The following is a 24,768-nucleotide window of genomic DNA, read 5'->3' on the forward strand; positions in this document are numbered from 1 at the left end:
CAATTTTAAGTTTCGTGACGCTAAAACCGGTACCAATTAGTCACGAAACTTGAGATCCTACTGTAGTTAGTTGACTGAGATGTAGACCGAGTGGTAGCAGAGAACACACACAGTGGTGGCAGGACAAAGACTGAAAGGATGTAAACGAACCCCACACGCCAAACGGCGCATTTAGCGTGGAATTTAATTGAATGACACTATTAAATCGAGCTAAAATGGAAATTCAATTTAGTGGAAATTTTGATTAATGGAAAGAGGTGGCTCGAATTAGTTCGTTAAATCGAGAAAATACTGTACCACCTATTCTATACATAATGTCATGAATAACCCTGCTGATTTATGCACCTTAGATACTATTTCAGCCCCAGGGGATGGGTTGCCAAATAGAAAAATAAAGCATTACTATGTTTTCATGAACCGAGGTTACAATGGAATCACTTAAAATGAAATATGAATCACTATGATCCGATATTACATTCATTTGCAAATACAGTAATTACAGGTGTAATATGATGTCATATCCAATTACAATGATATTATGATTGACTGCATTTCAATATTATTTCTACCTAATTGATTAGACAACAATTATGAATATAAGGTATCATCTCATGACTTGTGCTGGCAATACAACATTATCTGATACCACTACAAAATGATGTAGCAAAGTCCTCCCATGGGATTGACAGTCACTATGGAGGCATCACAGGCAGCTAGAGGCAGTATCATCGCCCTTCATGACATATGCCTAAGCAACAAGGAGATAGCTAACATTGATTTATAGGTACAGTCTCTCCTCGACTTACGATGGGGTTCCGTCCCGACGACCAAGTCGTAGGTCGAAAAACCGAAAATAATACATAGAAATTCTAAAATAGGTGTCTCTTTTTCTTCTCAGCACCACGAGAACTCTTCACTTTTACGCTTGCCAGCCATTTTAAAGGGAGTTACAAACAAAAATTTTGTCAGTACACAGCGCGATAACTAACATAGGGACTCAAAAATACGTAATGTGAAAAATATTTTATACGACCATGGCAGTCGTATGTCCGGGTTGTCGTAAGTCGAACATGTTGTAAGTCGAGGAGAGACTGTACTGTTACAGGTTGACAACCCTTTATCCGAAATTCCGAAAACCGAAAAGCTCTAAAAACCGAAAGTTTTTTTTGTGGGGGGCTTTTTTATTTATTTATTTTATTTTTTTATTTTTTTTTTTTTTTACCAGGGATTAGCCCACCCGGGCATAGATCACTGACCCACATCAGGGCCTGGGGGGCGAAAATGTAATAGTAATAATAATTATAATAATAATAATTATTCATAGTAAATAAAATTTTTAATAAAAATACACCAAAATAAAATAATAATGACAACAATAATAATAATAATAATAATAATAAAATATAATAATAAAATTAATGATAACAACAATAATATTGTAATAATAAAATAATAATAATAATAATAATAATAATAAAGAAATACAAGAATGAAAAAAAGATCAAAAGTGAGAAACACGACCTAGACCTATGAATTATTATTATTATTATAATTTTTATTATATTTTCGCCCCCCGGGTTCTGATGTGGGTCAGTGATCTATGCCCGGGTGAGTTTAAAAAAAAAAACTAACCATTCTGAAAACCAAAAAATTCTGAAATCCGAAATGCCCCTGGCCCCAAGGATTTCGGATAAGGGATTGTCAACCTGTATTCGGAAAGTGACATTTCTCCATGTCTGTCGGTGCAAGCTGTGTTTTCCAATGAGTCTCGGGTACTAGTGTTGGTCATGGATTTCCAGCAGAAAACACCCACTATTTGACTGCCGTTGATATATTTTTGCCCCATAAATATCATTATATTATTCTATTAAAGAAAAAAGCATGGTGATTCACTATAATTACAACAAGTGGCCGAAATAATAACTGACAACCTCACGGATACTAGGAAGGCAAGCCTACCAACATAATTCAGGAATCACAATGAGTGATCGGAAATATTCGTCCATTGTGACACATTGTATCAATGAGAAAAGGGGCCGATACTTTTTTGAGAGTGTACATCCACACAGCTAAAAAAGAGAAAATTGTAAGGGATAAAGAAGATCCACATGCTAATTCAACTCAACATCACACTTCACACAGATACTGCTAGTCACGTTACATATTTCAAAAATAAAAGTAATAGAAACCAACCTCATGAAGTTCCAAAGGGCATGAAGTCCATGCACCAACACCACTTGCATTTTGTCCTCTACATTTATGCCACTCCCTTAAGTCAAATTCAGTCTTGCAGCCATTTAACTGTGCATCCACATTATACATACATTTATACCTGCTACATGCTCCATCTTCTCCTTATCAACCATTCTCTATACAAGTACCATATGTAACTAACATTGAAAATGAACAACCATACATATTTATCAAACAAAATTGAAGTATGAGAAATGTACAAGAAAATAACTTGAAACAATTATGAATAAGAATTAGCACAGCCCTGCCAAGTTTCTTGTTTTACAGGAAGACAAATGTACTACAGTATAGTCTGGATTTACACGGTTTTTGTTTACGCGTTTGGTCATTTACGCGGTGCCTTGCCAGAATGAAATGTTTTAATTACGCGGTAAATTTCATCATTTATGCGGCGAGCGGCTGGAGAGGTGCAGACGCGCCGCGCCATTTTTTACTCACGCAGTCCATTCTTGACCATACGCGGGAAGCGGTGCGGTGAGCGGTGCGCATTAGGTCGCTCTTACGTTATCGCTGACGTCATATGACGTATCGGACTGTGATTGGGCCACACATCCTTACCACCCACGCATTCCCTCCGCCGCTAGCTGTGATTGGTCTAATGTAACATGACGTGCCCTGCCACCAGAGGGTAGAAGTCGCTGACCTAGCCGGGCCTGTCTCATTGTTCTAAGTCCGCGTATACAGTTCTCTCTTGTGCCAGCTATTACCCTCACAATGGCTTCCACGGGACCCCCACCAGCCGAGAAAAACCTTGAACCTGGACCAAGTCATGATAATGTGAAGGAAATCATCGAGTTGGGGGAGAAAATTAAGCTCATCTTTGACAACGACCCAGACATGCATTGGTATGAAGTGTCTAATAACCATCTGTCAAAAGTTATGGAGCCGTATATCCAGATCTATCTCGACAACATCAATGCTAGTCGTCAACGTAGTATTGAGGACTTCCTCGCCCGCAACCCACCACAACCACAGCCAGCCCAAGTCAGTGATAGTGACAGTGAGGATACGGACTTTGAGAGGTTTGTCTGGGTGGCCCTGCAAACCTCTGCGAGTAGTGAAAGTGAAAGTGATTCACCAGAGGGCAACTAATCTGCCCTCTGCCTCTGAACCAGCCGCCATCCACGTGTGCCGACCCAGCTTTTCTACTAACGTAAGTGTTAAAAAACCTAATGTTATTGATATTTCGCTTAATTATTAATTGTGTGTGCATACCATTATAAAATTCAGATGTTATTTTTACTACAACGTACGTATTGTGTCGGAAAATGTGGAGTTTGGGGGGTCGGCACAGTCTCTATTTCAATTAATCCCACATGTTCTGTTATTTCATTTACGCGTTTCTCGTTTTACGCGAACCTCCACGGGTTCAACTGACAGCGTAAATCCAGACTACACTGTATGTAAAACATATTTAGAACATAAGGGAGCCCTGATCAAATGTGTAATTCCTTAGATTACAATAAAAATGACAGTATAGTCCAGTACTTTACCTTTCTGTTGGTTTTTAACAAGGTCTGAACACCAATTTCTCCTGTGATCAGTGTGACAGCAACAGGTCGTCTATTTTGAGTGGAAACTGCAGTAACAGCATGCTCTATCTGTGACACGTCTCCTGAGCCACCCACAGACACACTTCCCAAGTATTGTACTGTCTGACCCCTGCAAAAAAAAGTGTACCATATACAGCTGTTGGCAGCTTTATTGTGTTTATATATTCTCATAAATTTTTAGGTACGTATATTTCAGTATTGTAGATATAAAAACCAAGCAGTGATTAGTGTAAACAGATAGAAGTCTAGGGGTTACAGGTATACACATATGCCCATTAAGATACATAGAGGCTGACTGAGTTTGGTAATGAAGAACGAGCAGTGGACATCAGCAGGGCATTTAGCTTACCAATTACAATGGAGAAAAAAATACACGATAATGCTGAAGAAAAAAAATCAATGCAATACACTACCCAATAAAGTGCTGTTAGAATAACAAACAACAAAGATAAGGTGAGAGATAATATGGAGTAATTCTAAAGAGTTTAGATTTATCACAAGGTTAATGGAATATGCTCATGAGATTGATGATCATACAGGAGAAAGCAAAATCACTATTTCAACAATCTTCTCTGTTATTCACTGCAAGATGCAGAAATGCCTCTCAAGTCATCTAACAATAAGAACACTGTACTGTACTACCGGGTAATTACTTTCGAAAAAATCTTTCCAGGTTTGTAATTCCTGCTTTATCTTAATACCACTGCTTCATTGACATGAAGGGCTGTCTAAACACTCACAAAATAAAAAATAAGCCAGCTTGATATCACAGGTCACCAGTTTCCCTACAAATGCATTTCCTAGATCTGTCTAGCAAGCAAGCCTATTCCCTTTTCTAGGAACCACATGCCTTCTCTTCAGTTCAGGACATCAGTGTGCAGATATCCCTCATTATCCAAATGTTCACTATCTGAAAATATTATTCTAATTTCTTTTTTCACAATCCAAAGGCAATCCTTGTTTATCTGAAAGATGGTCCAATCACATTTTCATATTCAAAACACCCCATCCCTCCTCACCCCCCCATGGTGAGCTTTGACCACCCTTCAAAAATGTTATGTACCTACTGTACAATATATTTTATTTTATTTAGCAATCAACATACAGTAGTTATAAACAGTACTAAAGTACAATAATTATGTAGTTTTTTATTGTTCATGAACCAATTTTTTATTTTTTTTAGGTCTAATATTGGAGTTTTCTTGTTGGGGAACAGAAGCCTTTTTTACCATTGGTTCTGTTATCTGCTATCTGAAAATTCACTATCTGAGTGCTATTCAAAGAACCTAACTCATTCAGATAACGAGGGATACCTGTACTGCTGACCCTGACACACTATGAATCCAACTCACCACTAACCCAGTGACTAATAAAATGTACTGTATTGAAAATTGAGTCAAGATATGGACTTGTGAAGACCCAGCTGTTTGACCAGGTACAGTTGGGGAAAATATATGCCTCACATTGCTGTGGCCAGTGGAGACATCCGACAACTCTTGTATTGTAAACAGACCATGTAGCAAACCTTTATGAATCAAAAGCAAAAATAAGAAATTGATTATAAAAATAAGTTTAAGCAACTGGTTTCATCCAAACACCATCATCAATACAGTTCAAAGCTGATTCAGTCATAAAGGTTTGTTATGTGCTCTGTTTATTACTACGAAAGAGTTGCCAGACATCTCCACTAGCCACAGCAATATGAGGTAGAATATATTTCCCAACTTTACATGTCCCTGATGAAAAGTACAAATACACCTTACCCAAGCTGGTTATTAGTAAGTGATGTCTCCTGGCTCTCAGCTAGAGCAACTTCTCGAAATTGTTCCTGAAGACTATCCACATCCAGATGAAGCCGTCGAAGCAGAGGCACCACTCCAGGGAATACAGAACCATTGGCATAGTGACCCTGAATGATAGGAAGGAGGATTAATACAAAAGTTTTATGAGGTAGTTTATGTTTTGTGTTTTTCTAATAACACAACCACCAAACTTAAAATATTTTACTTTGTATTTGGTTATAGTGACACAAACATCACCATATTATAATATCCCCTACACCTTGCAGATACAAAAAAAAAATGGAGATAAAAGAACAACATAAGGCCATTATCTACATATGGTAGATAAAAGATGTAACTCCAATTATCTAAATTAAAATTTCTTAAATACCCGGTCTGTAATATTTTCCTAAAAAGAGAATTAATCTTGAAATGCTGATATGTGGTTGTAGGTGAGCAGATGACCAAAGTAATTATACAGTATAAGCACACCATGTCAGTGCCTTACAATTGTGGTCAACAACCTATGGCCTATAGGTCACCTCCATCCTGCCACCATCTCGGTTACTGGAGTTGAAATAGATGAGGCAACAGAAATTTATCAGATAAACCTGGCCAATTTGCAATACAATGATGCACTGATGAATCCTTTGACACCAGTGATATGACCAAAGTTTGCTAATGCCTTCCAGACTCACCCTTCCATATTTCAAGGAGACTTGCCACAAATATGATGGCAGTTTTTATTATTACCAAAACCTGTAAACAGACCTTCTCAAAGATGAAATCAAAGTTCCATTATAAGGTGACTGATGATTACTTACATCAGTTTTTAACCCTTACGCCCCAGTTGACGTTCCGGAACGTCCATCCAGCATGCCCCAGTTGACGTTCCAGAACTTGCGCCTTTGTGCACCATTGCTTGAATACCCAGGGTGGGTTATCAGGTTCCAGCATGACTATTTAGTGGTCACACCACTCACAGGGTAGTGTGGGTGAGCTCAGTGCGGTTAGTAGGCATTAGCCTGTCCCCATGGAGAGTCGTTCCTCTCACGATCGGTCGCCTCGAGGCGTCAGGGAAGCACCACTGCCTCGCACCACCACCAACACCTTCTCACTCCTAACTCCACACTCGGCACACCACTCACAGGGTAGTGTGGGTGAGCTCAGTGCGGTTAGTAGGCATTAGCCTGTCCCCATGGAGAGTCGTTCCTCTCACGATCGGTCGCCTCGAGGCGTCAGGGAAGCACCACTGCCTCGCACCACCACCAACACCTTCTCACTCCTAACTCCACACTCGGCCACAGGGAAGTTTCTGGGTAAGTACCGTATTTTTCGGCTTAAAAGACGCACTTTTTATGACAAAAATATACCTTGAAAAATACCATGCGTCTTCCAGGACGTTAGTTGATAGTTGTAGCAGAGGTTTTCTTAGGATCAACTAAAATCAGCCCCTTACAAAGACTGTCACCTCATTACAGTACATAACAATTACAAGTATTCTCTGTACAGTACTATAAAACTATTTATTTAACTAATATTGTTGATATATTGCAAAAAAATATAAAATAAACCCTTGCTGCTGTGTGGTTTGCTTACTAATGGCAGTGGTGCGGCAGCACCATCTATTGAGGAATTGCTAAAGGTTGTCTGCTGGTCTCAAAGCACAGGAATGTTTGTTTCTTTATAAGTAGGCTCTCATATTTGGACAACTACTTACAGAAGGCTCTCATATTTGGATACCCATTTAGACTGTAAAAACCCCACAAAATTAAAATCTTCCAAATTTAAATACAACTTCGTCTTCCAAGTAAAAACACACACAACAACAACATTGGCTGTCCTTATGTTTTCAACTTTACCACCTCTGGTGGGTAGAATTTTTGTTGCTTTCATATTCTTATGTAGAGTAATGACGATATATTTTCACATGTGCTCTTACATGCGCCATCTCACTTTTTTATTTACCATTAATGGTTAGCTAATTCCATTGTTCCATTTATTAACATTAAATAACATTAATTAAAACAATCATATTAATTTTTTTACATTAATTTTACTACAGCTACAACCGGGGTCTTATTTTCTTCAGTTTCATATGTAGAACCAATCAGTCACTGGTTTTGTAAACAACAAAAACAATGCCGTCTCGTCTCCTCATGTGTTTTAATATTCTACGCATTATTAATGAATTATATTGTTCATTTTGCACACATAAACAATAATTCAATCAAAAAGAAATTCAGAAACATTATGAACAGTAAATAAGTGTTGCTTTCATATTCTTATGTAGAGTAAAGAAGAAATGTTTTCACATGTGCGCAGTCTCACTTTTTTCTTTACCATTAATGGTTAGCTACTTCCATTGTTCCATTTATTAACATTAGATAACATTACTTAAAACAACCATATTAATTTTTCTACATTAATTTTACCACAGCTACAGCCGGGGTCTTATTTTCTTACAGTTTTAAAATTATGTAGAACCAATCAGTGACGAGGGAAATAAGGGGAAAGGATTTTTTATGGCGAGCACTCGCGGTTACTACGCACTTAGGGGTAATTTTTCCGCTTGCCTTTGTGTCCGAGATGGCCATTTTATCATGTTGTATCAAAGTATTATTGCTTAAAGTGTAGTTGTATTGTAGTGTAGTACTGTATTACTGGAAAATAATGTTATGATTATGATATAAATGTATTTGTGGAATTATTATTCCAATAAGTATTTATATGTATTACTTGCTCTACCAAACACAAAGACAGCCAGACAGCCTGACAACAGACTGTGTGTGTCGCCGAGCACTTTTTATGAAAAGTAATGCAAAAAAATACATTCTAAATGAATTATTTATAGGAAATATATGATCAGTAAATATATCCATCATTGGCCATCTCGGACACAAAGGCAAGCGGAAAAACTACCCCTAAGTGCATAGTGACTGCGAGTGCTCGCCATAAAAAACCCTTTCCCCTTATTTCCCTCGTCACTGAGGTGCCACGGAAGTTTCTAGAGGGACAATATATAGTTTGTCTTACGTCTTTTTGATTGTTTTATAATATATAAAGGTTAAAAATTATTTTTGGAAGTTTATTTTTCTTGTTTTACCCAGCGTGGGGGATACGGTCGGCGCCACCCTAGCACGGGGCGTTGGGGGTTAAGACCTTTAGTAACAAACTTCAGCACTCTGGCAGCCACTGAGCTTAAACTGACACACCTATTGTGTCCGAATGTCATATGACTTACGTCTGTATGATGCACATATGTGTGGATGTTGTAGCATAGAGCCAGACTAAGTCAAATGATCGTCATTTTCACTTATCATTATTTAGGTAAGTGTATTTAATATCCTCAAGATACTGTGGCAACTATCTAAATTATTTTTGACATAAAACAGTTAAAATTACATATAACAGTTAAAAAAATTAGCAAAATGAAATATTGTAATTAAATTTATATCACAAGTTTACCTTTTTATTGTTACCTTAAAAACTTGTAATTAAATTACTTTAATACTGTATTACAATTTATTTATGTAATTTAAAATTAATTTTATGACTTTTAATAACATAAACTGTTCTCATAGAACAATGACTGTATTCACCAAAACAGTGGCTAGTAATGATGAATCATGAGGTTTAATCTGTCCTGTTATATACTGTACTGTACTACCAAAACCTTAATACAGTGGTCCCTCGGTTAACGAACTCAATTTGTTCCAGAGGGTCGTTCGTTAACCGAAACCATTGTTTCAATGGGATTTTGAGTAATTGGTTCCAGCTCACCAAAAATTGCATACAAAGTAAAAAAAAAAAAAAAGAGCAGTAAAGTACACTTACTTTGAGGTGTGTATGTAGAAGGCTCCTGGTTGATGATGCTGATGTGAATTTGAAGTGGGAGGTGGAGGAGAAGGGAGAAGAGAAGGAAGTGGGGGTGGAGGAAAAGCATTTTACTGCTTCTTGGAAGGCGAGTCACCTTCCATAAAAATGTCAGGAACCTCTGGACTGACAGATTCTCCAGTAGGAAAATCCTATCTCCTTTTTGAAGTGGAAGGCTGAGGGGTGGCATCTTTCTCCCACTGCCTTTTAGAGAAGAAACTGTCAAATTTTCTTTGTGGGGCATTTCTCCTCCTCATCATTAACTGATTTTTGAAGAAGGAGACCACTTTGTCCTCAACATTACACAAAATAGGTTCTGTTGTTTCCACATCAGGGTGCCTTGAAGCCAGTTTCCTGAACTTCTACCAGTAGTGAACAGCATCTTTTAAATCAGAGGAAGACATATGGTCATCACTTTCCCTTTCCTCCTCACCACTGTCAGTTTCTAACATCTCATCCAGTTGCTTAAGTCTTCAGGAGTAAGTTCCTGCTCATGAGACATCACAAGCTCTTTCACATCATCCTCCTCCACTTCGAGGCCCATTGACTGACCAATGGACACAATCTCCTTGTCCAAGTCTGCTTCTTCCTCAAATCCCTGAAAATCATGGACTGCTGATGGCCACAATGCTTTCCATGCAGAATTGAGGGATCTAATGAAGACTTCTTGCCATGATGACACAATCAATTTTACAGCCTCCAGGATGTTGAATTGTGTCTTCCAGAACTGTGCCAGTATTAGTTCAGGATCAGTGGAAGTTGCCTGATAACACCACCTGAACATTTTCTTCATGTACAGCTTCTTGAAGTTGCTGATTACATTCTGGTCCATTGGCTGTATAATTGATGTAGTGTTGGGAGGCAAAAACAACACTTTGACAAAGTCAAATCGAGCCTCCAAAGTGCTGGCAAGTTCAGGGTCATGACCAGGGGCATTATCCATTAGGAGAAGAGCCTTTAAAGGGAGTTTATTGGTGGTTAGGTAGCTCTTCACAGAAGGGCAAAACACCTCAACAGCCCATTCATTAAAGAGCTGTCTTGTTACCCATGCCTTACAGTTGGACTTCCAATAAACTCCAAGTTGTCCTCTTACCACCTTTTGTTGCTTGAACACCCTGGGAATTTCAGAGTGGCAGACAAGCATAGGCTTCAGTCGAAAATCCCCTGAAACATTGGTACCAAGCAATAGAGTGAGGTGGTCCTTCATGGGTTTATGCCCAGGTAAAGAGGCTTCATCTCTGGTGATGAATGTCCTTTTGGGAATTTTCTTCCAGAACAGACCAGTTTCGTCCACACTGAACACTTGCTGTGGAAGATAATTATCTTCATCCACCAGTTCCTTAAACTCCACTACAAATTTTGCTGCTCCTTCTTTATCTGCACTGGCAGCTTCACCATGCCTAACAACACTGAAAATGTCACTTCTTTTCTTAAATTTTTCAAACCAGCCCTTGCTGGCCCTAAACTTTTCAAACTCTGTGCCAGAAGAACTAGCTTGCTCTTCCTTCAAATGTTCGTAATTTCCCTGGCTCTTTCACAAATCAATTCAATCGAAATTGAATCTCCTTTCATTTGTTTTTCCTTAATCCAAATGAGAAGTAACCTCTCTGTTTCTGAAATTAAGGATCTACCTTTAAACACTCTGGTAGATTTGTCTCTCACTTTCACTTCTTTAAACTTGTCTTTCGCGAAAGAATTGTCGACACAGTTGAGGCCGACATACCATATTCTTTACTAAGCACATTGTTCTAATGCCTTCTTCATGTTTCTTTATGATTTCCTGTTTCACCTGGATTGAAATCACCTTTCTAGATTTCTTTGGACCCATGTTGGATTCAATAGCAATTTTACCACTAAAATTTTAAGTTTAATTGCTGTAATTAAAGATTATTTTATTTAAATCAACACTGCACTGCACTATATATTATCAGTATGTTAAAGAAATTTCAGAATGACCAATAATTGTACTGTAAAAATAGTTTATGTTCAAGAGAGCCACAAGGAAGATGTTACCTCCACTGAACAGAGACACAAACAGACGCCTTGGTGGGTGAGTGAAATGGCTGATGGGCGCACCAAAAACTAGTTACCTGTACTGCAATTATGTTAAATAAGTGTTAAAATGACTAATAATTTTAATATAAAACTTGTAAAAATATTTAATAGCACAACCTTCTTGATATTTACTCAAATAGGAACGAATTTAAGCTCTAGAACCGATTATTGCATTGGCGGACTAATCTACCAGCTGATGAGCAAGCGAAAACATGTTGACATGTTTTCGTAAGAATTTTGTTAACCGAATTTTTGTTCGTTAACCGAGGGATCACTGTACTCCTTCATCATAAAAAAAATACATATAACTGTATACAGGGTAGGTAATTAATCATATATTACATCCTTACTTTGATGACCTTTAAAGATACAGGAAGCCCCCTTTTCTGCCGTAAGAGAGACGAGACCCGACCTCGACGCCAACCATTGATGCAAATCCCAAAAGCTTCATCTATCACATCTCCAACCTCAATTTTATTCTGAAAAGGTAAATCATACTATAGGAACATATAAATACTCTGAAAATTAAATTCTCACACTTTAGATATACTGTACATGTTATTATATATTATTTTCAAATGTGAAATTGAGCTACAGTACATTAACCCTTAATAGGGGGCGCCAGTGGTAGAACGGTACCGCTCTTGCCTCGCAAGCGTGATGTCACGGGTTTGATTCCCAGGCCGGTGGAAAGTTGTTTGGACACACTTCCTAGCCCCCCTTGGTCCCTGTTCACCCAGCAGTAAAGTAGGTACCTATTGTAAATCGAAAAGTTGCGAATTCGTATTCAGGGAAACTTGTTGCAGCTTCCAATAACTTGCTGACAAAAACCTATGACTCTTCAGGCTTCTACGCCCTTGGCAAAAAAAACCTATGACTTCAGGCTTCTACGCCCCTAACTCATGAGACATAAAGGCAAGTATGAACTTAGCATGCTTCCCAGATGGGCGCTGTAAGCGCTTCACCTTGCACAGGATGTAGGGGGGTGCCCAATAATAATAATAATAATAATAATAATTATAATAATAATAATAATAATAATAATAATAATAATAATAATAATAATAATAATAATAATAATAATAATAATACAATAATAATAATAAAAAAAAAAAAAAAACCTTACGCCCCGGGTGACGTACCAAGACGCGCGCCATTTCCGGCCACTGTTTAAATGCTCAGCGTGGGTTATCAGGTTCTAGTGTGACTATTTGCCTGTCACGCCACACGCTTGGCCACAGGGAAGCTTCCTGAATGCAATTGCCTACTTTGCTTGTTACATTTTCGTTGTTTGTCCATTTTATCATGTTGTATCAAAGTAATATTGTTAAAAGTAGTGTAGTTGTATTGTAGTGTAGTATTACTGGAAAATAATGTTATGATTATGTGGAATTATTATTATTTTATTCATTACTTGCTCTACCAAACACAAAAACAGCCAGGCAGCCTGGCGACCACTGTGTGTGAGTTGCCAAGCACTTTTTATGAAAAATAATGCAAATAAAATGTTATAAATTAATTATTTATAGCAAATAAGTATTATGATCAGTAAATACTGTATATGCATCACTGGCCATCTAGGATACAAAGGCAAGCCAAAAATAGCTGGTAAGTGCATAGGTGACCATGAGCGTCAGCTGTCAAAAGAACACTGTCCCTTTATCTCTTCCCCCCCCCCCCTCCTTCCCTCAGCACTGCCAGGGAAGTTTCTAGAGGGTCAATAAATAGTTTTTCTTACTTATTTTTTTTATTGATTTATCATTTAAAAAGATTAAAAACTATTTTTGGAAAAGTTTTGATTTTTCTCGATTTAACCCCGGGTAGGGTACTGCCAGCGGCACCCTAACCGGAGGCTTTATGGTTAATGTAAACCCTCACCTTAGGCATTCTCTACAACTAAAATTTACATACCATTAACAAGATAAAAGAATACAGCAGAGTATATAAATTTTTTTCCATATGGCCAGGACCACCAGGCAACCAACACATGACGATACTACTCAAGATGTGCCAGGGTCAATTTTACACACAGTAAACATCATGATATACAAATACCTTGAGACCTGGAGATGTCTGGATATTATAAATAAGCTTACAGAATAGTACAGCAAGTCCTAGCTTAACGTCGGGGTTACGTTCCTAAAAACTCGACGATATACGATATACAATGTTAGGCGGATAAATTTTCCCCATAAGAAATAGATAAAATAAGGGAGTTATGTTCCTGAGCCTCCTTTTGCCCCATGAAATACATTACATATACAGAAAATCATTGCCATTTCTATTGAAAATAGTACATACATATACAACTACTAAGTTTGTATTGGTACTCACCGATGGGCAGAGGTGGTAGAGCAAGTGTGAGTGTGTGTGTGGTGGGTAGTGAAGCGGAGGAGGTAGATGGTGGGAGGGGAAGAGGGTGGTGAGTCACTGAGACTCTACGACGAGCCGAGAGTGTAACTTGGTCAAATGAGAGAGAGAGTGATGCATCATAGAATGTAGTCTGTGATGACGCAAAACGACGTAGTATCAGATCACCGGGACATTAAACTAATTTTTGGTCTCTAAAGTTTAGCGATGTAGTACCGAAACAATGTTAAGCGGGACGAAGTTAAGCGAGGAATTACTGTACCCAGGAACAGTACAAGTTGCTCTCTTTATATCAAGGGTTGTGTTCCTAATAAAGGCCTGTACAAGTTTAAAGGTTTAACAAAGATTAGTGTTCATGATAAATCCTACTTTTGACAATGTATCTGTACTGTATATTAAGTTTTCATTAATACACTAATAGCAATAAAAGATATAAATACAAAATTTTACAGAATGAATTATCTTCCCAATGTGTAAATTTTGCTCCAGGCTGGGGTCCATATCAATCCCTTTTTGGTTCACTTGTTCAAAGATAGCATCAAGGTAACACACCAGCCTCTCTAATCAGCTGGTTCTATTGTACAAAAATTTCTTTCTGCTATGCCACTTCCTTTTCCTCTGTTAGTGCCAGCAGCGATACTCTTCTTTTGATGTGGAATCTCTGCCTTTAGTCTTCAATTGCATTGACATAAATACCCAATATGTATTGTTAACATAGATATGAATATACTGTAGTTCTAAAGTATCCTTCCACGAAAATATTAAAATCAATTGGGTCTGGCTCAAAGTGGGTGAAACAAGAAACATGGGTGGTGTGTAAATAAACACATGTAGCATTATGTACTCAAAAATTACATAGTATGAAACATAGAGAAGCCTCTCTTCCATTGCAACTGTGCAGACAGTTTGGATTGCCTTCCTGATGTGAACATTTACCAAGGTTCATCATGCACATCCACGATTTATAAAATCTGAAGAATATGTTCACACCCCAGGCAGTGCTTGCTATGAATCCACCCGATGGGAGAGTGTGTGCAACAGCAGGAGCATGGACAAAGGCACTGAAAATCCAACAATTTATCAATAAATTGACTAGTTTGACTGTTTTATGTACAATATAATAAAATTTTAATTTACAATTGATACTATATAAGGGCTGTAGTATGGTAAATAGGAGGTAAACATCCCAATGGTGGATAATTTCAACAGTGTCTCGAACCTGACCCTCCTTTTTCAAAACTTTGTTTTATATATTTACACATCCACAATTTCACCCGAACATAAACCCATAATGGATGCAATCCCACATATAAGCTAGATGTCTATTGTAGGTTACAGCTATGACTTATGGGTCACTGACAAGTGACCTGTGAGATAGTATCACCAGATCATCCCCTGGCAGAGACTTCCATGTCTATGGCTACCAAATCTGTGTTGTGGGGGCAAAGACACTCTCCTGATGGATCGGTATAATTATTTCCGGCTGAACCAGGGTCTATACGCTCCAGCCTCCATCCAACAGCTGCTTTGCAGCTGGTCAAAAATAAGGGGCTTTAGCATCTATGGCTATATCATCTCAGAGGTACCGACTTTAAACAAAAAATTTAATGTGAAATTACAACACATAAAATAATCAAAATGTTACCTTTATTATGCACTATATTAAAACTGCAGAGTAAAAACCTTTTAAATATAAATAAAAATGTCAAATAAAAACTAATTCATACAGTAATATAATTTTAAATTGCAGCAGAGTACAGGCAAATCTCGAGATATGATGGGGTTATGTTCCAGAAAACCCTTCGCTAGGTGAATTATCATAAATAGGGAGCATTATAACATGGGGTTCAATGGGATACGTTCCCAGCCAGTCCCCAAACATACTTGTATCACCGACAAAAAATTTCCTACAATACTACTGTCAGTACAAAATAATTAACCCTTACATCCTGGGCTAGGGTGTTGCCGGCCGTACCCCCCATGCGAGGTAACACGAGAAAAATTAACTTTTCCAAAATTAGCTTTTAACCTTTACAAATGATAAATCAACCAAAAAGACATAAGGAAAACTATATATTGTCTCTCTAGAAACTTCCGTGACGCCTCAGTGACGAGGGAAATCTTTTCTTGATGACCGACACTAGCAGTCACTACGCACTTAGGGGTCATTTTCCCCATTGCCTTGTGTCCGAGATGGCCAATAATGGATACATTTACTGATCATAATACTTATTTCATATAAATAATTCATTTAGAATGCATTTTATTTGCATTACTTTACATAAAAAGTGCTCGGCGACACACGCACAGTCTGTCGCCAGGCTGTCTGGCTATCTTTGTGTTTCGGAGAGCACGTATATTATACAAATAATTATTGGAATAACAATTCCACAAATAAATACATTTATAACATAATCATTGCATTAGCATCCAGTAATACTACACTATAATACAACTACACTACTTTTAGTAATATTACTTTGATACAACATGATTGTCCTGGGTTGTGTTAGGCTTACCAACGTAACCAACTCCAAATGTTTGTTTTACTAGAGATAACACACCCGGCGAACATGACTACGCCATGACTATTCTATTATTGGGTATGTGAACCCGTTTATGGGTGGCAACTCAGACAGTGTTGTATTGTACATCAGTGTCTCACGCCCCAAACCCACATTTTGGGCAGTATCCCCTAGAGTCCTAGACCATGGGTTCGTTAAGACGTCTCCATCCACCCCTCCCTGAAGAGAACAGGACGCCCCAAACCCACATTTTAGTGAGTATCCCCTAGACCATGAGTTAGTTAAGATGTCCTCACCCTCCCCTTCCTGAAGGGAATCAGACACTACACAGAGTCCTTTGCCACAGTAGAGTAATCAAATGTGCATCGCCAGGTGAAAATTCCCTCTTTACAAGATTAATTTTATTATGGCGTGAATGTGAGTGACTCATATATCCATGCAAATTGTAAATCATTGGATGGAAGCTTGCCAAATAAATGTAATTGCAATTATATGCCCGTATTTGTGATCCCAATCTTATTATCACTAAAGGTACTGTAATGACTGATTGGTTATGACAAAGTATAACCAATAATTTAGATGGATGTTGGAAATCATTGGAACTCATTAAATCATGATTTATCAAGTATAAATCATGGAACGTTCGGTGGTGCAGTGAAATTCTACGTAGATACACCATAATCTCCTGTAAGTAACCAGTGTAAAGATATTGAACTCTACGGTAAGAAATATAGGAAACACAAAATATAATATCATTGTATTATATACCACACCTAGACTTTATTAAATCCGTGACAATGATAAAATGGACAAACAATGAAAAATAAACAACAAAAGAAGGTACTTACCAAGAAACTTCTCTGACAACGCGTAGGATGCTGAGGTGGTGGTGGTGGTGATACGTGGTGGTGTTGGTGATACCCTGAAACCTAGATAGCTGTCTGCCAGCGCTCGTGGGTAGTGACGAGTGAAAGCACACGACTTTGTACCTTTTACACAAATCTGACACCTTGTACCTTACATATACACTTATACTGTACAGGTACTACTATTTACACTACAGAATTTACAAGCACATGCCACATTGTTTTAGAATGTTTTCTTAGAGTGGTACTCCATAAAGCAAGGTTTACAGAGACCAACGTCACACTCCTTACACCACGTCGTCACATCTGTATGCTTAGCTGGGCGCTTTGTGGTGTTCTTGCAGACGTAACACCGCTTTTGCATCTTACGACCACTTGAAGAGTTGGGAGGTCATCAAGGTAGTGACAAACAACCCAGTCACATGCAAGGAGTCTGTCAGGTAGGCCTACTTGGCTGTGACATCGTGGTACAGCTACCACAATGTTGCCATACTTCTCTAGGAGTTGTGTTACAACTTGTTTCTGAAAAATCCAGAGAGAGGGTTTTTCCAGGTTTTTACTAGGTACAAGTTGTATGCATTCAGGATGGTATGTCCAAGAGGTGTAGGAACATTTTCTTGTACCATTTGACACATTTCCGTACACACTCAATTACGCCAACCTGCATGTCATTCTTGTCCATGAGCCGCATGTTGATATTGTAGTCCATGCCAGCATCAGGTTTTTTCATGACCACTCCTGTGGTCCAGTCCCTTTTTTCACTGTCAACCATTTTGCCCTTGTGAACGATTGACAGCATCTGCACAGTACGCTTATCATGCCAGCGTATTGCAAGCATCTTGTCTGCTTGCTTCAGCTGGATCTCTCCTCATGCAGGTTTACCAGAAAACACGGGCCAGTGTTTCCTGTTCTTGTGTACAGTCCCACAAGAACTGGTGTCATGTTCAAGTAAGAACTTGGCCAAGGCAGGAGAGGTATAATAATTATCAGTGTAGAGGACGTGATTCCCTCCACAGTAGCAGTCCATTAGTTTCTTGACAACAGCGCCAGAGAAACCATGTGGGTCATCCTTGAGTATGTCTATGTCACTTGCTGTGTAAACAATGAGTTCTAAGACTTACCCAGTATCTCAGTCACACAGCACAAAGATATTGATCCCATAGCGATGTAATTTGGAGGGAATGTATTGTCCTAAAACAACAAGTCCTCTGAAAAACACCAGAAGCTCATCCACCACTACATTCTGAAATGGTCGGAAGAACTTCATAAAAAGTTCCTTCAGCATTGTAAAAACTTTCCTTATTTTCCATAGTCTGTCACCAGCCACAGGAATGTTGTGTAAATAACGTAGGATGGAGGCAAACCAGTCTCTGGACATGAATTTTGCAAACAATGGAGTTGCTGTGATGTCATCATGGGATATCCAGTACTCCTGAAGTACGTTTTTTTCACATGTGCCATCAGCATCAGTAATGCAAAAAACACATACAGTTCGGAAACACCGACATCACTCCATCGACGCATGTGTGGCGAGGGGCCAGGGCTTGGGTCAACATCATACATGTACTGATAAAATTTATTTGTCTTGGTACACAAAAAGTTCATGATTGCACCATCAAAGAAAGCACAAAAATAGTCCAACTCGCGTGATTTCTCTGTACAGTACATACAAGGAAAATCAGGAGTAATTCCACCTGATGATCATCTGAAATCAGGGAAGTCAGGCTGAAAATTACTGCCATCAGACCAAACAAAGGTATCCACTGTCCCTTGTCTGAACCGTGAGCACATGGCGGGGATACGCCGTTCTGGGCGGGCCTCGCTGCCAGCGTCATGCTCATCCTCACTTCTCTAAAACATCGTCTAACTCGATGCTATCATCAGGATCACAAGGCATATAATCACTGCCTTCCTCACCACTTTCACCAGATTCGACCACTACAGCACTCACATCAAATAGTTCTTTCCTTATCTGGCTATCATCCAACCCAAGGCGGTGACACTTGATTGGAGAGGAAGATGATGGTCGATTCTCCATGATGACTGGGGAATGGTTACTGACCGCTCTGAGCCCACCCACGCTCGACCCGCGATGGTCATTTAAACAGTGACGGGATAAGGCGCGCGTTCTGGAACGTCACCTGGGGTGTAAGGGTTAAACAACACTCACCACATCATATTGGACAAGTCTGGTCATCATCACATGTCCCCTTCAAGACTAAGGGGACTCTTGTAGGTGGAATGGAGACATCACTATGACTCCCACACAGCCTCATGCTGCTTAACAATGTCAAGCTTCACCTCAGAGACACGGTTGTCTTGGATGCCTTGGCCTTCCTAAACATTTTCAAAATTACACTGCTCACTTCAATCATAAAAATAGAGCAAAATCACTTGTCACAAAAACAGAGCAAAAGATGATGACAAAAACAATGATAGTGGCTGACACTGCTCACATTTTCAAAACAACAGTCGACACACCTTAGTCACAAAAACACAGAAAATATCACTTCACAGTCACCATAACACAGTTCAATCTAAATGTTAGTACTGTCCTCTCACTATATAAGAAAAAAATCACCGATGATAAGTATAATGCACAATGCTGCCCGATAATTGCAATGGCGGGTTTACGATCGACAGAGAACCAAACACAGGACTGTAATGTGCAGGTTGGCCATGTGGCGGCAAGTGGGTAAGCTTACATGTGAAGGTAGAGATGCATTATGCATAGGGTTAAATATTGTTTCCTTGTAAAATGTCACTGACTTGAAGTAGAAAAATATAATATGCATTGCTGGAATTCTTGAAGGCAGCAATTAATTTGAGTATAAACAACCCCTAGTTTTCATTAGAGAAAAAACTCTAACCAATGGATATTGATGGCTATTTGATGGATATCATTAGAGCGAGTTGTTTTGATCATATATAGGGAGTTTTTTTTTTCTTTTTTTTTTACGGGGATTAGCCCACCTGGACACGGGTCAATGACCCACAAGAGGGCCTGATAGGGGGGGGGGGGCGTATCATAAAAATAAAAATAATATAATAATAATAATAATAATAATAATAATAATAATAATAATAATAATAATAATAATAACAATAATAATAATAACAAAATCTAATAAAAATTAAAACCAATAGAAATAAATAATAAAAATACCCGGTAATAATACAGTAATAAGATATAAAAAATACACAAATTAAAAAAAAGATAAATAGTAAGAAACGATGTACTCTACTGTATGTATGTTGTGTTGTCAAAGTAAGAGAAACAATTGAGACCCTGCAACTGTGTGTAAATGAGGCATAAAGTCAGATCAGCAACCTGGGACTTGGTCACAATTTTCGTGACGCCATATGGCAGCAAGGTCTACCATTAGACAACACATTATGCTTCCAATATCTTCCCAGGCGGTAGTACCTCCCTGTTTGATAGGTGCCTACTACCAACTAACTGGTGTTATTGTACTTTATAACCATCATTAAAGAGGAATATCGCATCTCAGGATATCCTATCTCGAGGTTTACCTGTATAAACTGTAATAATAACAATTACAGCATAATTGATATTTAGTAAACTTGACCAAGGATACCCGACAGTCACAAGATGCTTATTTCTAGTAAGGTCCTTATGTCAACATCATCTGTGTTCCTAGGTGGTCACCCATCCAAGTACTATACTAACCTGATCCAACATTGCTGAATTTCGCTGATCGAACAAGAACCGGTGTTTCCAATGTGGTTCAGTATTCCTCACCTCAAATTCATATAAAATTTGTAAAACTAAATTAGGAGCATATATAATAATATAATTTTAATGTAATATGAACTTAAATATGAAAATTAAAAAAAAAAAAATACAGTATAAAAGTCATGTAACAACTTAAGACCTTTCAACATTAAAATTTCATAAAAAATAAATATGAGACTTGTTTTTCCAAAGTTGAAGGGGTTTTATTGAGCAGTTTCTAAGATACAATGATCTAAAAAATAAAATTAGTCACTGTGACCTTTACCTTTGACCTATCAAGGTAAATTTCTTGAAGTGGCACCCGAATGGGTCTCCACTGTTAATTATTTTTGTAGATTTGATTTGTGATACACGTAAACAGGTTTTTTGGTATCCATGACATTTTCGTTGAAAATCTATCATTTTCTTACACCATTTTCTAGAGTAACATTTGTATGGGTCTTTTTTCAAGTAATCTAATGCAATATGTCTCATTCTTCTATGATTATTTGCTCCAATTATCATGAGAAATGTGATTTTTGAACTTTCTATGACCATGACCTCCTAAAATTTGTTCAAAGCTTACTGTATACCCAATATGTTTGGTCAAATTTATTGCAGATATGACCGAGATATTCTTCATTACATTATTGGTGAAGGTGCAGAAACACATTCACTGCAATACCTTATAGGCCCCTTCAGGGGTGAGGCAAAAAACAGATTTGTGGGGAAGTAAAGCTTGAGTCAGAGTTAACCATAGTTGTGGAGGGAATACTTTAAGATTAAGCAAACAGAAACAAGGGAGATCAGAATGAATGAGGGCACATATGCCCTCTCCTTGGTGGAAGAAGTTAGAATCAATGTATAGCTAAGAATTGAAAAAACTGCATTTCTATAAGGAACAGAATGTGACGGCATGATGACTGACAATGAAAATGGATATACAGTAGTTTATAATACTGTAGTGTGAATATCATGGAAATGACAGAACTATAATAATAGGGTTTGGAGTGATTGAGGGTGTTGGCTAGGTAACCGAGGAGGAGTGTTAGCGACAGTGAGGTTTCTTATATCATGAGATTGAATTGGTGAAAAGAGCTATGATCAAAAGAAGTTTGTGGCAGTAACCTCAGGATTCCCCTCCCAGAGATGTGAGTAACAGCAAGGACCAATCCACTCATGTGTTATACTATACTGTACTGTTTGAGTGATGATTAGACAGCCTCTTTATATGTTTGTATAAAGTTCGGGTCCATGTGCTATTAGGCATGTACAGTCACCCAAAAAAGTCCTGTAGCGAACCACGAACCCTGAGATTCAGACTCGTGAACCCGAAGCAGTAGACATTGATACATTATTCTGTCCATAAATGCTTCGGATTCAAGAGTCTGAATCTCGGGGGTTCATGGTTCGCTACATGACTTTTTTGGGTGACTGTACATTGACGAGCCACACATTTACAACCTGTACCCTCTAACATGACAGCCAACTCTTGAAAGTAAAAGAACCTGACACACTTGGGAACTGGATGAAAAAGAATAAGTAACAGCAGAAAGCGAATGGGGAGAGGAAATTATGTAGAATAGAGAATATTTGTCAAGATACAGGTCAAGTCTGAGAGTTTGGGTGGTACCTGTGTAAACCAACAAGAGGAGAAAGGTGGTTACAGGAATGCTATTACTCTTGGTACCACCTACTGACTTCTCCTGCAATGACACTTTCATGTGTGTCTTAAGTCTTGCACACTATTACCAATCATCAAACAAAAAAAAATGCTAAAAAAAAAAATGTGCTTGGATAAACCAAAAGAAGCATAAAAAAGGAGAGGCAGCAAAATGTGAAGACTGCAGTCTGTAACTCAAGTTCATGACTCAGAGGTTTAGGTCAGGTAAATAGACTGCAAGTTTTGTCCTGGCACACCTTGTGATTTGTTGGCTTTTGAAGAACATCATATCAACATTAGTTTCATTGTGTAAGTAGCTGTTCATGCAGCAATTTAAACAGATCCAAAAGGACATTGTCCCCCGACTCTTGACACTTCCTAGACAAGGTGGGCTATACCAGGGGCTATTTAGTTGGGGGCAGAAAGGGGGGATTTCAAAGGTCATTTGTTGAATGATCTGTAAACTACAAAAAACTAAGAAAGTATTGTTTATAAAGTAAAGTGAGATGGACCAAAATTGGTAAATGACGATGAGCCATGGTGATAATGACCGAGACCTATGATAGGCCAAGATAAGTAATGAAGATTGAAGATGGCTTACATCCTCAGCAGCAACGCTCCCTTCTTCCACTTTGACCACAACTGCTCTTCCGTTCACATGACTGGATATAAAATGCAAAAAATTGAAAGCTGGTTAGTAAAGCCAAACACTACAATTTAAGGTGGTTGTTAGTTCATGCATATTATAGAAAAAAGCATTATGGAATAGACTTTTCTTTGCATTAGTATATGAGACTGAACATCTTCCAAATGAACCACTTTAAAAGAGTTACAACAGGAAGTGAATAGATATATAAAGTTCAGTGGCTTTAGAATTGATATATATATATATATATATATATATATATATATATATATATATATATATATATATATATATATATATATATATATATATATATATATATATATATATATATATATATATATATATATATTGCATATATATGGCAGGGATACATTCCTGGACCTATAGTTTAGGTTAGGTTAAAGCCCATACAAAACAACAATAATATACCCATATATAACAAATAATGTAAATTCTGTAAATAAAGTGATGTTAAACAACATATAATGATGAAAATAATGTAAAAAATGGGATTTTAATGTCAAATTTTTGTGGAATGTATTGGGATCCCGTTCATAAGTGCGGGTAATGGTATGTCGGACGGTCATTACTCGGGGACTGCCTGTATATATATATATATACACAGTATATATATATATATATATATACACAGTATATATATATATATATATATACACAGTACTTGCTAGACCAACAACTATTCTACTCCCTTCCCCTACTGCACTAACCGAATTTCCCAAATGTCACTTAACACCTACTAATATGGCAACCGGACAACCTTCTCATGTAAAATTTACTCCTACATTTGATAAAAAAAGAAGAGTGTAGCTATGGTCATATTATGCTAACACTGGTATATTCTAACTCTGTATATTTATTAGAGTAATAATCAATCATTATTATACCTACTGTACAGTGTCTCCTAAGCATGTGTGGCACTGTGGTGTAGAGACACTAGTGTTAATGCCACACCATCCTTGCTCAAGCCACATTTGACATGTGGCTTGAGCAAGGATGGTGTGGCACTTTTCATTTTACACTATCCCCAAGGCCCCTAGCCTGGGAGGTGCCAACAAATAACATGGTGTTTTCAAATTTCTTAGGATTAATGGTTATCACATGTCAAGCACATTATCATGTTCCATGAAAACACTCCAAGACAGGCACTGTACATCATACATAATTCTTATTACCGGTCACTAGTTAAGAACAACTTGCATAAAGCCGACCAAAGCCTGGTGATTTGACAGGGATCAATTCAAAGGTTAGTCAATTCCCCCCCCAAAGTGGCCCTACCCATGAAATAGCCTGAAAAGTCCTAATTACAGCTTCACTCAAGGTTGAGAGCTAAAGCTACAGAGCCACACAAATGCTGCACAACCCATTCCTCATTTGTCTGACCCAGCATTAGACAGACTCACAGTTTACAGTACCAGCCTCA

At 38.0% G+C, this 24,768-nt stretch overlaps 1 protein-coding gene across 2 annotated transcripts in view; it reads right to left on the minus strand.

The window, feature by feature from the left end:
• The window catches only part of LOC121870379, a 60,774-nt gene that overhangs the window by 16,179 nt on the left and 19,827 nt on the right, over positions 1 to 24,768 (minus strand). For both annotated transcript variants that reach the window (XM_042372191.1, XM_042372190.1), the window contains 4 exons: positions 23,280 to 23,340; positions 11,869 to 11,997; positions 5,570 to 5,715; positions 3,747 to 3,915 (listed from right to left, as the gene is read on the minus strand). In XM_042372191.1, coding sequence (XP_042228125.1) covers positions 3,747 to 3,915; positions 5,570 to 5,715; positions 11,869 to 11,997; positions 23,280 to 23,340 — 505 coding nt within the window. The remainder of the gene's footprint in view (positions 1 to 3,746; positions 3,916 to 5,569; positions 5,716 to 11,868; positions 11,998 to 23,279; positions 23,341 to 24,768) is intronic.

The sequence above is a fragment of the Homarus americanus genome, unplaced genomic scaffold, assembly GCF_018991925.1.
Source record: "Homarus americanus isolate GMGI-L3 unplaced genomic scaffold, GMGI_Hamer_2.0 scaffold40856, whole genome shotgun sequence".
Classification (NCBI taxonomy): domain Eukaryota; kingdom Metazoa; phylum Arthropoda; class Malacostraca; order Decapoda; family Nephropidae; genus Homarus; species Homarus americanus.